The following is a 16,626-nucleotide window of genomic DNA, read 5'->3' as shown; positions in this document are numbered from 1 at the left end:
GTACGTATATTAATATTAAAATTTACAAAACGTTTAGCGAATTTTACGATGCACCACGACTAAATGTCTTTGGCCTAAGGTAGGTATTGATCACTCGTTTCCGAATTTTGTAGCACACTGAAACAATGAATATTATTTTTTTCAATAGGATAATTTAATTTCTTTCCCATAGCAATATCATGAATTGCAGCTCGTCGCCGCACTACCGTTACAGTAATTTTTCGAATTTAATTCTCTCCGTACAATAAATTGTGGATTTGACATGTGAACCAGAAATGATTTATTAATTATCATAAATTATCATTTTTCTCTTCGTAAAAGGACATGACACTTTTTTCCAATCGATTATTCGAAGTCATAAAAGTGGCGTGAGAAAATGATGAATTCCCAGTCATGGTATTGTTCACGTCAACAAATATATCAAGTGCGTAATCTAAAGCTGCGTAAATAGCGTGTAGCGTTTTACACTGACCTTGGGTTAGCAAATTTTCCTGACGATGACCAGTTGAAGCACATCGCTAATCCGAGAGGTAAAAGCCCCATTAATATGCTGACGCTGCATAACACGACCATCGTCACTCCTTTAGCAACGAGGATAGCTGAGTCTCCTCCAACCTCATTTTTCGCCCTCTCAGTGAGGATTTCCTTAACACTTTCTCGAACGACATCCATTTTTTATGATATTGTAAACGCCTGCGATTTCGTATAATTACTGCAACAGAAAGGGTCAAAAGATCGCGATGAATAGAGCACCATCGCGTTATCCTCGAATTAATTTATCCCAATCTCCATCGCAGCTGAAATTTTGACTTCACAGAAGTATATAGTTTACTCTCGTCGACGATTATTGAGGATGAAGGAATACGATTTTTCACACTATTCAATTTATTGGTGAAAAATCTTTTCCAATTTTTAAGGTAGTTCATGCACGAAACGATTTTCTTAAGTAAGTTTTGACATTTACACAGAGCTTAAATGGATAGTCGACTGACACGCATGTCAAATTTTAAAGGGTTCGTTTTATTGGGTATTGAAATAAACCTGTTTAAATATGAAAAAAAGTATACAGAGGGTCATTAAAAAATCGTTTATCTTCTCTTATAACGAATGAAAGCTTCTTACGAGGTTTATGAAAAATAATACAATAACGATCGAGTATGTAATGAAAGTTTGGGAAAAAATTGGAGACGATTGTCTTGCTAGTAATAAAGATATATTACCTTAAAGATTGAACGAAATTAGTAATGAGCACGCTCGTATAACCTCACGTTTGCTTATTTCGGCATTTTGTTTCCCCTCGGCTCGGGCCATTCCTGTCTTTTTATTAATACTTTTTTCTCGATCTATTTCTCCTTGTGTTTTCCCTTTGCGCTCTCGAATGCGATTTTTTACATTAAAAACTATAGTATTTTCACGAGGGACGAACGAGATTTGGGGTTCAGTCAGTGATGGATCCCCGATTAATAAATGGCGTGTAATTTCATTCGCCAAAAGATAAGTTGAAAAAATTTCTTCACAATTACGAATTAATAACTCTGACATAAATTTAAACTGATTATATCTTTAATTAGGAAGTAAAAATCGAACGAATTTAGACACCTATAAAATATGATTCTTCGTGCATGATCTACCTTACGGAACCCAGCAATTTCTTTCCCTTCCTCAACAACGATTTCAAAAGATGAAGAAATAAACATTTTGCCAACTCTATTCCCTCCGAGCTCATCATTGTTTTTTTTTTATATTTTTTTCAAGAAAGTTTAAAGAAATGTCGTATATCATCAAGATTTTTGAAAAGAGGATTAAAGACTCGTTGATTCACAAAGAATTACTTCATTGGGGAATGCCTCAAGGGAATGACACTGGTGGGCGTAGCAGATTCGATGCAAACACACGATGTGTACGAGTCACGAAGATCACTTGAAAATATAATAGCCTTTAGTAGATTCTTTTGAAGATGTAATCTACGTCCCTGAATGATATTTTATGTTTGATCTTATACACATCCGTCAGGATCATCAACAGTTCGTGTACACGTATCTATGCTTATATCTAACGATAAATCTTATTATTACATCTGGAAAGCTTGTTATGTGATAACACGATGGCCTGCTAGAGAAACAACTTTACGATCAGATTTATATCTGTATACTCTGTAATGCGGGTTAATGGAGTAATCAAAGATAATTAGCATTAGTGCGGATAATCAGGTCGAGACAGTTCGTATCGATACGGCCTTAGGTCGCGAGATACGATCTCCAATTTCTCGAAAACTCTACACCATTAGCGGGTCTCGACTTTCCAATGAAAGTAACGTGGAATTTTGGATAATTAAGGGGCGCTTGATGCACAAGCTTGTACTTTCAACGAGCAACTTTTTTCGTCGTGTTCGCGAGGCTCTAAGTCTTTTTGAGCTGCGAACGGACTATGCTCTTGAGAAAAAAGAACTTTGAAGGAATCGCCAATGAAGAGATTCTCGATAGGAAATTAGCTGTTGAGAAAAGTTTGTTACACTCGCTTATGATTCGCTTTTATCTAATGAAATTTCATTATTTCATTTTCAGAGACTCGCTTCCGTGTTCAACCTCGTTGACATTTAAAATGGAACGAAACGTACGAGCCGAGAGTTCATTACAATTGAGACGTCGGGTGAATCGAGTTTGTCTCAGAGCGTAGCGCTGGACGAAGCACAATCACTTGAGCAGCAGTAGGCCACCGTGGCGTGCTCGAATAAATCCACTATTTGGACGTGGGTTGGGTATAAAGTGCATTCGTCCGGTTGCCGTAAAAGTTCGTCATTATCCAGTGACGTGAAATTTGATGTATCGCACTCTCCCTCAGCACGAATGATTCGTATGAAACTCCGGGGACGCGAACACATCAGTTTGATTTTTCAGAAGACGCGAGCAGTTGAGTTTAAATTAAAGTTACGGAAAGAAAATTGAGAAATAAGCAACTCCAGGAACTTCGTTACATCAGCTTTGTACAGTGAGAAATATATTATTTTTCAAGAATTTTCAAAGTATTCAGACACTCATTACAGCATAATATTTATTCAATTTTGCCATTTTTCGTTCCTTGAATTCTAAACAGCTTTATGTCGATAGGAAAAAGTGATGCACGTCAAAACTGTATTTCGTTTTGTTTTCGAGTGTCATTCGTCATGTCAGACTAGCACTTGCTGATAAGTGGAAATGTATCGTAAGTCACAAATTTTCACTGTCAGCATGGTAAATTCTATGATAAATACACGAATATAAACCGAATACTTGTGACATTTTACCATACGTAGAATTTTTTTTTAGGGTTGCCCAAGCATACTTTACAATATAAACATTTGAAGTGACTGAAAATGTTTTTTACTATTCTTATAGTAGAGTCTTTCGAATAAAAGGTATGGATATCGTTATTTTTACTATGGTGGATAGACAATTTTTATTACTGCTCTTTGAGTTAATGCTGCAATCCAGCAGCAGTAATACTGTCCCCGAGATTCTGTATTCTGTAAGGTCGTACCTTTATATTGAGATATCATTATTATGATTGTCCCACTATGTACCTACGAAGTGTGAAATTCGTAAACATCGACGACAGGACCGAATGAGGCGAGAAGATTTTTCGTGGGTAGTTGTTACGGTGCTCGCGATCTGGTCAGTTCAAAATGTGAGAACGAGTATAAATATAATTAGAACAAAATCACTGATATTTCTTTTGTTTTCTTTCAGCCACACTTTCATTGTATTACAACTCCTATAGTACTTTCATCTAGAATTTTCGGCCTCGTTTTCTCCGTGTATGTATTTACGAGCCGATTAATTAGTACTAGCAATTTTTTCTTCAATTAGGCAGCCAGGAAACGCGGCAATTTGGAGTTCTCACTTCGCTTTCTAAGCACAAGACAATCCGTTGTATACACGAGCGCAGCGAAGACTGTGAAAAAATAATCGAACTCTCGTAATAACAAGAAAGAAGGGTTGGATGACTTGTACAAAAGAAATCCTGCGCTCGGCCACTCCGGGATTTCCCGAATCTCCGATCTCACATTGCACGCATACAAGGCTCGTTGGAAATACGTGTTAACCATAAAAAATCGCATCACCGTGGATCTCTTCTCCTCGGGAGTTTCCCCGCACTCAATAAACTTGGGCGCCCGAACGATCAACTTCTATATTTAGCCTCGAACGATAAAAGACCTCATTCCGCCACACGCATTTCGATTTCGATCCATCTACAAACTAGAAAACCAACCTTTAAATCTACGATGATTTTGTTCAATAACTTTTTCCCCGAATCCCGTCGAATTGTCTCTTCAACTATTTGCAACATTTTCAAATCGAATTTCCGATGCTTCCGGACAAATTTCAAAAACGAAAAATTGCCCGCGTCCCCCCCCCCCCCCCCGCTACCTTGACGATCGGTGACGAATAATGAGGCGTCGTTTTCCTTTTCCAAGTTGCCACACTTGCGTCTGAGAGATGCGCTACGCCGTGCTGTTATGTTTACACATATATACACGCTCATATATATACCTGGTATTTAACTCTCTTCCGCTATGAAGATTTCGTAATGACGTCCCCCACACGAAGCTCCGCGCTCGATCACTCGCTCGCCAAACAAAAGATAGAAGACGATTCTTCTCTCGTTAAAGCGTCCAGTTGAAGTCCGTGTCGCTATATTTGCTGCGTCCTTCTTCGTTTATTTATTCATTGCCTTATCAACTTATTTATATATTCGCTTGGTTTTATGCACACAGATATATATATATATATATATATTTTGGTATTATACAAATTTTAAGTACTCGGGAGAAACGATCATGAAAGACTAACCGTATCCGTAGCCTTCTTCGGCCTTATATATAACGCGTACGAATCGCGTATTTCCGCGCGTATCGTCTTTGACATCTCGCGCTAATCGAGCCTCGCACCCGCAGATCGATGATAAGAATGCGCTTGCCAATCCCCCGGGTGGTAACATCGAGCTCGGAATCCTTCGAGTACGGCAGGTTTAAACCTTCCTGGAGAACGGTCTCAATATTGTTTTTCTAAAAGATCGACAAAAGTCTATTTTCTTTCGGATTTTTTGTTATTATGTTTTGGTCAAACTTTTATTCTCTTTCGCGCTTCATCATTTTTCGAGAACGTCGAAAAGTAAAAAAAAAAAAAAATAGCGAGAGCTCGCTTTTGATTTTTCACTTTTTCGTTGTAACGATACACAATCCGACGAAGTTAGTATTTGGATGAAGTTTTCGCGAGATTGAGCCTGAGTTGTTGAAAGATTTAGCGAGTGCTCGCTTCCTGAATTTTTATCGAGGAAATGGAATTATTATTGTATTTATTCGAAATGAATCATCGGGCGCTGAATTAATTCGGCGTTTTGAATAACCTTGTCGACAATGTCTAGCCGGCTTTTTATTCTTATTTTAAAATGAATTTCTGGAATTTTTCGACTCATCGAAACCGCAGCTGATCGCGTTCGGTTCATAGAATCGTTCAGGAAGCTGGCAGAATCAACGTTCCTTGAATTGCTTTGCCGCGTTTGGTATTTCGAGAAAATAACAGTAATTTCCGAATTTGATTCCTCGTACTATTTTTGGAATACCGGATCCTGTTGGCGCCTGACCCTGATGGCTCTCGATGGACGCTTCAAAAGCCATTACTACACTCGTTCAGGTGTATTAGACATTGGCATATTATAATACACTTGGATATATTCGCATACAAATATGAAAATGAAGGCAAGACATTCAGAACAGAAGGCAAAACGCACAGTGAAAGTATATACGGCGCAGAACGAGAGAGGCAGACTTCGGATTTCTTGTTCAAGGCGAGCTTGAAATACCACGCGGATGCACGCTTGATCGGTGAGAAAATCGTACAAATCGTATCCCCACGTTTCTCTTTCTCTTTCTATTACAAGAAGCGTTTGGCATAGATCGAATTCTCCGGACCCTAGGCTCCGACGTCCTTAAATGCAGACTTTTGCATTTATTTTTCGAAACCTTCCCGACTCGAGTCGCTCAAGAGCGCAATTATGCGATCATTAAATTCTCCCAACGTCTCTAATAATAACTGAAATAAATTCATTGGATTACTGAACTTTTGCAATCAAGCATTTATCTCACGTTCCCCTTACAGTTACGCTTCGGACAAAACGTTTTGAGAATTATATTTTTACGAGGAAGCCTCATCGTTGGGCAAAAACGTTTGGAATCTTGATGCTTAAAACGTTTTTGTGTTTTGTTAAAACTCTTTCGAATTCCGCAATGAAAGAATTCTTCAGATTTTTCAAATATACGATCCGGCTTCTCCCGCGGAATTGTCTTGGAAAATTAATGAAAATTTTTGTCCACGACCGAGCTACGAATGCGCTGCGAAATCCGAGAATTCAACTTTGATCCTGTTTTTTAATGAAAGTGACGGCAATTTCCTTTCCCGTAATCTCGAACGATGCAAAATTCACGTTCGCCTCCACCCAATCTCAAGTCCGTGGGTGGTATAAATATTGGGGGAGTCGATTATATTGATACAAAATACGCCGATCTCTCGATCGATTAAAGTTTTATCACGAATCTACAACCGTCGCTTTCCTGCGCGCGGCAAAAACACTTTCGAGTGCCCAATTCTCGCTTATCAGTGCGAAAATAAAAATCAATACCGTTTTCGACGAGAGCACGTCGATCGTGGACAAGGTAAATTATCGCGATTATGCTGAAAGAACTTTCTCGAAGGAAATTCTTCAGACTTCGCACGGAAAAATTTTTCCAAATTTACGTCTCTACCGGAAATCCGTTTCTCACCTTCAACACTCGACACCTCGTTCGAGTGATCGAATTACCAAAAATTTATCGTTTATTCGATCCAATAACTCTCTTTTGCCCAAATGCGTTCAAGATTAATGAATTAATTGTAATTGCTCCTCAATTTTTTATTTTATACGCAATTTTATAAAACTAAAGGTAAAGAACTCTGAAGTTTTATTTTGTTAGTTTACCGATGAGGAGTCTGGAGTATCGATAAACAAAAAAAAGAAGAAGAAGAAGAAGAGGAAAAGTTTTTTCTTATATTTTTCTCGATCCTCATGAGGTCAATTGATTTTCAGATTTAACCACTTACAGTTTCGCGAGCTGATCGAATATCGATTCCTTTTTCAGAGCCACGAAACGCGAAAAAATTTGCACAAGAATTTAAATTCGGGTTTTCTCAAAGCACGAGAGCAGCTCCCAAGTTTTGAGGATTTCAACACTTTCACACGATTCAAAGTCTGCACATGAATTGAATTCCGCCTTTTGGATGTGTTTTCCATCGAAGCAATACTTTTGGTGTGTGTGCACAGTTGTGCGTTGGATCTTCGAGTCGTGAGTCACCAGCAAATTGAGAAATGTTGGTAGTTTTATGAAAATTTGGGTCGTCTATTTTTCACTAGTCGTCGGAAACGGTGTTCCGGATCGAAAAATTGCCGATGAAATAGATGAAAAATTGTTTCTCAAACATCGATATAAATACTGTGATAAATCTTGTTTCGAAATGAAATTCTTCTCGGGCTAGAAAAAACGAGTTAAAGCGAATTGATGGTGGAAATTGATTTTACTTTAGTTTTTAAATGTCCCGAGTTATTGCCGAGCAAACGAATTTAACGGGTTTGCCAGTAATTGCACTCACTCGGTGGATATTTTGCGAGGAAATTTCTGCAGTCGTGACACCCAGAGCTGTCTTATTGGTGCGTTATGCGCACGAGCATATTTCATGGATGTGACAAATGTGCTTTGTATCTTCCTTCTTCAAGGTGGGTATCGAACTCGATACGTTGTTTCTTAATTGAGAGAAATGATGTCGTAAAAGCAAAATGACGAGGAACGCGATCCGCTTCAACGTTTTTTTATTCCTTCGTGAATCATTTCGTTGACATAAATACATCATGTTTATGCTAATTTTTGCATGCACGCAAAAAGTTGCGGATTCCTTCGTAACATCGGGATTATTTTTCCCCTGACATTAGATTCAACGAAACGCAGAAAACGAAAGCGAGTGCGACTCGCCGCGGAGTCGCAATTAGAGCAATTAAGTTGCACTTTCGTAATTCGTTAAATATACATTTGCATGTTTGAGTGGGTCGACGATGATCAACCGTCGACAATTAATCGATTACGTTGATCGTTGCACGCTTATTTATATGCGTTACCCCGCCTGACGTCATCCCGCTCGTTTTCGGTTTGAAGTAAAAAAGAAAATAATGTTCGAGGTAACTCGACGCTTATCGTGACAAAGCTGATTCGGAGTCGAAATATGTATGACGCTTCACTAACAACTAAACCCGTACCCACTTCCAATTAGAATTTTAAGCACGATGTTTTTTTCAGAGAATAATTCTCGGACACGAGGATTGAATTTTTCGAAAATTTTCTTAATATTTATGGAAATCGACATTCTTCTGCGCCCCGTCCTGTTACTCGTCGACGTACAATTTCTAACCAGTGATTTACGCACCAAGAAATATTCGTCTCCGTGTTTTTGCATATTTCTTTTCCTAATAATGCAAAACTCCCAAGCATTATCTCGAGTGGTTTTCCTCATTTACAATTTTAAACACGTCCAAATAGCAACAGTCCAAAGAGCAGTTTTCGCGGATGTAGGTCGCTACCATTTTTCCACTTTGGTCACAACGAGCATCAGGGCTCTTTGTGACCCCGGCGACTCCTCATTCACATAACTTTCGAAAGAATTGCTCGGCTTTGAACTTTTTTGTCAATTGCGTTACACCGAGCGTCCGGGGCACGGGATGAGTCGAAGAAAATTTGTTGCTCTTGGAATTGAAGCAAAGCGAAAGAACGAACTTTTACCAAGTCCGAAGTTATGGTTGGGAACTGCGTTAAAATTATTCAACGACAGCGAGCGAAGGTTGGAGATGGTTCAATTTTTCATCAGCGTTCTTTACACTTGGGAAAGTCCGATTCACCGGCTCGGTGACGTTGATTCTTTGCGAGCGACGTTTACAAGCGATTTCCTGTCGAGAAACAATTGCTAAATATTTATCTTCCTTCCGGAAGGAGAGGACTTACGTTTCAAGAAATGAAGTACGACAACAGAGAAAGGTTCGTCAAATGTTGATAAAATTGCTATAAATAATAAAACAAAAAGTGAGATTGTGGTTGATTGGAATTTCGGAGGTGGAAGAGGAATTCGTTTTCCGCAATTCGATTCACGCACTTTTTTCTGCCGATACTCCGATTTCCATTCAACAAAACTGGGCACATTGCGAAGCAACGTTAAGCGTGGCATGCGTAAAAATGAGCGTTTTTAAAAGTTAGAAATTTGTTTAAATAAAGATGCGTTAACTAAAATGACGATTCGACTGTTGAAGAAACGAGAATAGTGCGATGATCCTAAATTTCATTCGGAATGGCCAGAGTGACACTTTTCCGACGGGTTCATCAAACCGGGGATATTGATAAGAATAATTGTTGATGAATTTCTCGATACGAAATTTCATTGCATCAAAGATAATATTTCATGTTTGCGGGAAAAATGATAAAAAAAAGTCCCATTTGGAATGTTTCTCGGGAAAAGAGATTGCAATCGTGAAAAATAATTCGAATACACAGAGTCGCTTAATTCGATGAAAAATTCACGTTTTATTCTGTCTGATCGAGCGAGGGCTTTACCCACTGCGTAGGAGTGTCGGGGGAATCACTTGCCGTGCGGCACTGAATAATAAATTTCCTCGCGGGTGTATCACTCGCACGATCTAACCGACGAATTTATACTTATGCACATTGTTATCTTTCCAGACAAAATTTCCGCATCCGGAAGCCTAATCCGCGTTGCAAGATTTGTTGAACTCGCACGAATTGAGAAAGTGGATGACACTGATTGTGCAAGCGGAATGTTGACGAATTCACTTACAGAATTCATAAGCTTCCTCGAACTCTCAATTGTTGAATTCGCAAAACCGAAGAGACCGTCCCCATTTTTTTTTTTTTCATGGTCGTTAAACAATTTTAGGCGATTAATCCACGATTCGACTCGGTTTCAATTACCGATAGATCATCGCCAATAATTTCACGACTGAAACAGCTATAGAACGACTGCAAATAACTAGAAATTAAAAATATGATGGAAAAACTGCGTCGTTCCTTCGTTCGATGTTCACTTTCAATTACATCAAAACTTGTCCATGGAAAAAAAATAACCAACGACGTAGCCGTTTAAAATCTCCAAGGAAATTCTCTATCCAATATTTTCGTAGGTAAACAACGATGAAAAAATAGAGGCAATAAAAATTCAAGTTGTTACCAGTGAAAAAAGCAGTAGCGTTTTGTCTTCTGATTACAAAAACTCATACGTCAATTTCCCGTTTTCTCGTCGTAAGATTCATTCATCTTTTCGTTACTATAATTCTGTGTTCGAACAATTTGTTGCTCCAATGGAACGATAAATTATTCAGTTTCGTTACTTCACGTTCGACTGGACAAATTATCTTTTGCTATGCTTAATTATTCGGTGTACAAACGAGGTTTGTATCGACGTAAATGAACACGCTTATTGTGATTGAGGGTCAGTGTCTGATCGCTAATATCTTATCTACTCAACCAGCAAATGCTAACATAAACTTGTGAATTCTGTGAATCCATCGAATTTGACTGTACAAAATATATCTTACAGCAACGGTTAAGATAATGGAGGAGATATCAACGAAAATTCACAACGTAAAACGAAACTATTTTTATGAGATTTTGCGAATATTTGAAAAAAAGAAGTTTGATTTCTGTCAATTTTACATTTGTTCGAGGTAAAAAAACGGAATTGGAAGAATCGAAAATTTTCTTCGCGCGTTCGAGCGTCAATTTTTTGAACTTTCGTTTCTTCCCAGTTTCGTCATGTCGAGGTATTCAAGACGATCGAACGATAAAAACACAGTCCTTAATTACTCTGCGACGAATCGTTAGTTATAAAGAAAAGGAATCGGAGCACTGTGGCATGGTGAAATCTGACAGACATTTGACAGTGCAGACCTCATTTGAGGATAAATTTGAGCATAAATTGAGGATTTTTTTGGAAAAACTTGATCGAGCACTCGATTTTTTTGACCTGGCTAATGTTCGTGACAATTCGCGTATTTTTTTTCGATTGAAGGTGTCCAAAGGAAAGAAGCCGAATCGTATTTACTTACGGACGAGGAGAAGATGAGGGCAGTGCTGCAGCTTCGTTAATCCTTTGAAAAAAATGTGAAATAGTCTCGCTGATGAAATATTGGGTAAACAAAGACGCGGGCTTTGTTGTAACTCACTCCCGTTTGAGGCAGACCGGACCTCTTTTCGCTGGTCAAAACGCACACGCGAAGAAGGTAGAGGCGCAAAGAGAGTGAGAGATTCTCGCGAACGAACAGATTCAGAGCTGTGAGAAGAGTAAGCGGCGCAACGAGGTTCTCTTACCTTCCACGCTGGGAATTCCCCCGTACGTAATGCTGCAACCGGCGAGAGTCTTAGGACCAATTGGCTCTGGTTCACCCTGGCTCATTCCCCACCTTTGCCGATCTCTTTTATACCTTAAAAAGAAGGCTTTATACCGAACGAAGAAATGCACACGCTCTGGAGAACCGGAGGAGGGAAAGGCGAACGCGTGTGTGGGCAAAATGCTGCTCGGGGCCTCGAAAAACTAAAGAAATTCGCTCGATTCACGAATCAACAACTAATACACACGCGTATCCGTACATTCTGAGCGAAGATTATGTTTTAAATGAGTTCGGTGGCGTCGATTAGCTTGTTAGCATTTGAGGACGTCCTTCGGATCGCGATAATATTCAGAAAGTATGTGATGTCACTGAGAGACAAAAAATTCCATTCGGACGAGTAGGTAATAAATTTGTATTCATCGTAATAGGTTCCAAGTTTCGGTGGTTATTTCATAGACCCTTCAAATAAATATAGCGATTAGTGAGCCGATTGGAGCCGATCGACCATTTTTTTTTATCGTTTTTTTTTTCATTCTGAGTACCGAAAAAGGAATCTCCAAAATTCTTTACGATTTTCGAGCTTTCATCACTTTTATATGAATTGAACGAGAGGGCTGAGATTTTCTGCAAGAGATTATCGGCGATAACGATGACAACTTTGTACGGTTCTCGGTACCACGAGCTTCAATACCTCTCAAAAGAGTTTCAGCCTTTTTTATTTCCACTGCCGAAAATAAAAATTCTGTACTTATCGATTTTTTCCTCTATCCTGACGCCAGCTGTATCTGATAACGTGAATCGCTTGATCCAGAATAACCGATATCTCTGCGTGATCGATCTGCAGATCCCTCGATGACTGTTTGCCAATAGAGTGATATTTTTACCCTCCATTTTCCGTCATCAATCGGTCAAACGCTCTTTCAACAATTGCACTCAAATTTCCAGTCTCGTTTCTCCAATTCGTTCGAACATTCGATCTTCTCAGCTATTTATAAATGGATCGAATCCGTGCATTTTTTCGTACATTCATCCACAATTTGACGGTTCAAACCGTAGAATAATTGAGAAGAATATCAATGATCTTTTAGCTCGTTCTTTGGCACCTGGAATACGTTTTTCTTCATCAGCACATTTATGGGTTGATGGATCGAGAAACACGATCGCGAAGAATATTTTGTTCCACTTATTTCATTGAGATTTTCTTTCATCTTTTCTCATAAAAAATGGCTAACTAAAATGTCGATTCGTCTCGTTGCAGCATCTTGAAAAACTTTGAATCGTTTTTACTTTTTATTTTTTTTTTTTATTTTCTTAAATGAATGGATTGATAAACGCAATGTTGCGATCGTTTGTTTGGAACGAGAATAATCGAGGCACGTATATATTAATTCTTAGATTGAAAATGCTGATCAATGTAACGTGTTTCGTTGAATATTCATGAATGGTTTATTCACTAAGTTCTAATTTCCGAGATTGTCGCCCGGCCATGAAGACTCGTCGCAGACATCGTAAAACCATTTGTACACGAAACGTCCAACGAATGCGGAAAAAAATGGAAAGCTCGATTAGCATTTCTACTCGATGACACATCATCGATTTGTGATCCCGGCGATTTAGATTTAGCGGCAAACGGCTCGTTGACCCATTTCTACCGACTGTTGTATCGCTCGGAAACGACTCGATCGATTGTTCCAAGTTGGTAATCTTCTCATTTCGATATCTGACCAACGGTCAATCCATAAGTGTTTTTCGACGCGTTTTTTCTCCCCCGATTCTTCGAATATTACGAAAAATAGTTCGCGATTGGATAAGCAAATATAGACTTTTATTATCACGAGCTTAACACGAAAGGTACTTAAGAACCTAAGCTCGATTCCGGCGAGTGATCATCAAAAGAACTCTGAAGTTTGATACACGTGCGTGCACTTGAGGCTCTACATCGAGCGTGAAGTAAGCGTTCAATGACATACGAATACGAACACGACGAATATCTCTACGCATTCTCGAGCTATAACGATGATAACGTCGCCGTCTGAGATAAAGTCAAATTAGTTACTAGCACAGCACTGGCACTGGTAAGCAGTTCGGTGCGTCTGGCCCATCCGCCGTGAAGAACAATATAAAAACTTTATAATGTACGATGAGAATCGTGAAATATTTATTCTTTTCTAAAGCCTTGAATCACCCATCCACCCCTCTTTTATGCTTTCTATATAAACATAAAATAATAAAGAAATAATAAAACGAAGAATGATAAAAGATCACAAGTTATGGTGAACAATTGTCCCGGTTGCGTTAAAAAGAATTCGGCCAAATTTTAAATTTGCTTGACTCAGACATCGACTCGAGAACTGAGCTCGTTCATGGGTCGCTGTGAAATGCATTTATTCAATTATTCACTCAACGTATTCCAGTGTAAAGTAGATCATGCACGAAAAATCGTATTTTATGGGTGTCTAAACTCGGTCGATTTTTACTTCCTAATTAAAGATATAATTACTTTAAATTTATGTCAGAGTTATTAATTCGAAATGATAAGTAGATTTTTTTTAAGGAGGGTGGCTAGCGACGATACAATATTGCCATGCTAAACTATGTTAAATACAATAAAAATTTCAAAATGATAAGAATTTAATAAAATTTAGTGAACATATTCTTTAGTGCCAAATTTGACAATACTAATTTTTTAAGATTTTTCTTCTGTATAGTTATCGAGTAATTGATCACTAAAGTTCACGTGTATAAGCTTAGCGTTTCCATATATATAGGTATACATTCCGGGCATAAGAAATCTGCTTTAATGCGTAATTACTCGATAACTAAGGAGAAGAAAATTTTGAAAAAAATTGTGTTTTCGCACTTGATGGTGAAGAACGTTATCACAAAATTTGATCAATTTCTAATTTGTATTTGACTTTTGTACCATACATCGTTAATTGGGGATCCATCACTGACTGAACCGTGGTGAAAATACTCTAGTTTTTTATGTAAAAAAATCGCATTGGAGAGCGCAAAGGGAAAACACGAAGGGTAATGGATCAAGAAAAAAGTAAAAAAGACAGAAGGCTGTGACAGAAATGGCCCAAGCCATGAAAGAAACAAAATCCGAAATAAGCAAACGTGAAGTTATACGAGTGCTCATTACCATCAATTTCGTGCAATCTTTAAGGTAATATATATTTATTACTAGTAAGACAATCGTTTCGAATTTTTTCCCAAACGTTCATTGCATACTCAATTGTTATTGCCTACTTTTCATAAACTTGGTAAGAAGCGTTGTTTCGTTATATGGAAAGATGAACAATTTTTTAAGCACAGTCTCTATGACCCTGTGTATATTTGTTTTTTCATATTTGAACACGTTTATCTCAATAATCAGACGAACCCTTTAAAATCGTTTCGTGCATGAACTACCTTAACAAATGATATGAAAAAACGAAGAGAATTCGTACCGGAAATTTGTGATTGAGATTTATGCTCAAAAATCAAATTTAATCGATTTTATTGGTATTTTGACATTTTTTTATTCTATTTTTTATTCTACTTTCGACCGTCGGTGGAATTTCACATGAATTTGAGGATGATAAATGTCCTCATTCTCATTGTTATTCGATTATAAATCGCATCAGTAGCGGCGCACATTCACGCGTATTTACGCGTATGGTCCAGATATTCAAAGGATTCAGATCGCGCGCCTTGTCCGGGGGGACCTCGCAGCTCCTAAAGAAGGCAAATCACGTAGGATCGAATGGTGACCACGTTTTTTTCCAATCTCTTGCGTCGATCGAATCTCGGGGAAGTCCCGAGAATGTTTATTTTGTTTTTTAGTTTGTTGAGCATTGTTTCCTGGTCATCTTCACTCCCGGTTTGACGTCGATCCATTCTCAATAAATTTCGTAGAAAATGATGCCACACAATTATAATTAATGGCTTATCGCATTATGATTTATGACTTTTATAAAATTTTCAAGACTCGAAGTAATCATGGCCATTTTTTCCCAACGGGAAAATGCGGATTTTTTTACCTGCCGCCGTTCGTCGAAACTCCGGTGATGAAATTTTCCAGTGAAACGTGCGGCAAGACTCACTCTTTTCTATTATTGGCTGGAAATTTCCATTTTCATGCCAATTCAGTTTATTACGATATTCGTAAATGAGGAAAAAAAGCGGAAATTTACTCCTTTACTATTGCGAATTTATTGCCTCTTCAAATAGACTCGTTGCTTTTTTTCAACGAACAGAATATCTGCTGCACCGAGTTGTGATCAGGTATATTTTTAAAAATATATTGAAGTCGCGATCTTTTTCGTTCCATCCAATAGTTTTATAGACTTTTCTGCCTTCCACTGGTTTCTAAAATCACTCAAGCACGCGATCTTTCGGTATTAGGTGAAATATCGAAAGGAAAAGTTGCTCGAACGTATACAAGAATACACGATCGTACTTTTTAATTAATTATTCGAGCACAATTACGCAGTTGCTCATTGTTTCGCTCGTTGAAAATTATGACTCCGAATGTGTGCATGATCAATCTTTTATCTTGATGTACAAGTATTTCGAAACGAAATGTACCGCCATGCATGATTTTCGCTTAGAATTGTAGAAAATCATACATTTCAACTACATTCAGTATTACGAAATTAATTATACTCCAGTGGATGAAAATTAAAAGTGAATAATAGCCATCGAGATGGCCTGATTTTATTATTATTACTCCGTTTTACGAACCCGTTATTTATTTTTCAATACTCTGGTGTTAACGCATTACTGCGCAGAGCCTGTCACCATCGTCGAGATTTGCATTGCACTTTGAGTGGGCTGCTGCCATAATTTTTGTCCCGCTGGGCAAATGCAGCGTTGACTTGGTCGACTAGTCAACAATTATTTCCGAGAGTCTATCACCGTCGCAAAAGTAAAAGTAAAATGTAGAATAATGTGGCCATTGACTTCCACGAGTCTGATTTTATCGTGTGAGGTTGTCACCACAAAAAATATAAGTCTATTAGAGCTCGTCACGATTCCAAGTGCTTTTTGAGAAGCGAACTCGCCGCGCAGTCAACAAAAATTTCTCCGCACTACGAAGATCCCGGACGAGTGAGATCGATGAGGTAAAATTGCGACAATTGAACTATCCTGACGCATGGAAACGCTGTCCTGTCCCACGTAAATGGCTGC

The 16,626-nt window shown here is 38.3% G+C and overlaps 1 protein-coding gene across 3 annotated transcripts in view; it reads right to left on the bottom strand.

The window, feature by feature from the left end:
- Nucleotides 1–11,513, bottom strand: part of LOC122409289 (zinc transporter ZIP1-like) — a 29,931-nt gene extending 18,418 nt beyond the window's left edge. The window contains exons 1-2 of one of the 3 annotated variants that reach the window (XM_043416742.1): nucleotides 11,432–11,513; nucleotides 473–712 (exon numbers count right to left, since the gene is read on the bottom strand). In XM_043416742.1, coding sequence (XP_043272677.1) covers nucleotides 473–672 — 200 coding nt within the window. In that variant the 5' untranslated portion in view covers nucleotides 673–712; nucleotides 11,432–11,513. The other 2 variants (XM_043416739.1, XM_043416741.1) reach the window with 2 other exon arrangements.
- Between the last annotated feature and the right edge of the window lie 5,113 nt (nucleotides 11,514–16,626).

This window comes from Venturia canescens, chromosome 4, assembly GCF_019457755.1.
Source record: "Venturia canescens isolate UGA chromosome 4, ASM1945775v1, whole genome shotgun sequence".
NCBI classification, from domain to species: Eukaryota; Metazoa; Arthropoda; class Insecta; order Hymenoptera; family Ichneumonidae; genus Venturia; species Venturia canescens.
The sequence above is the reverse complement of the archived record's forward strand: the minus strand, read 5'-3'. Positions and strand labels throughout refer to the sequence as shown.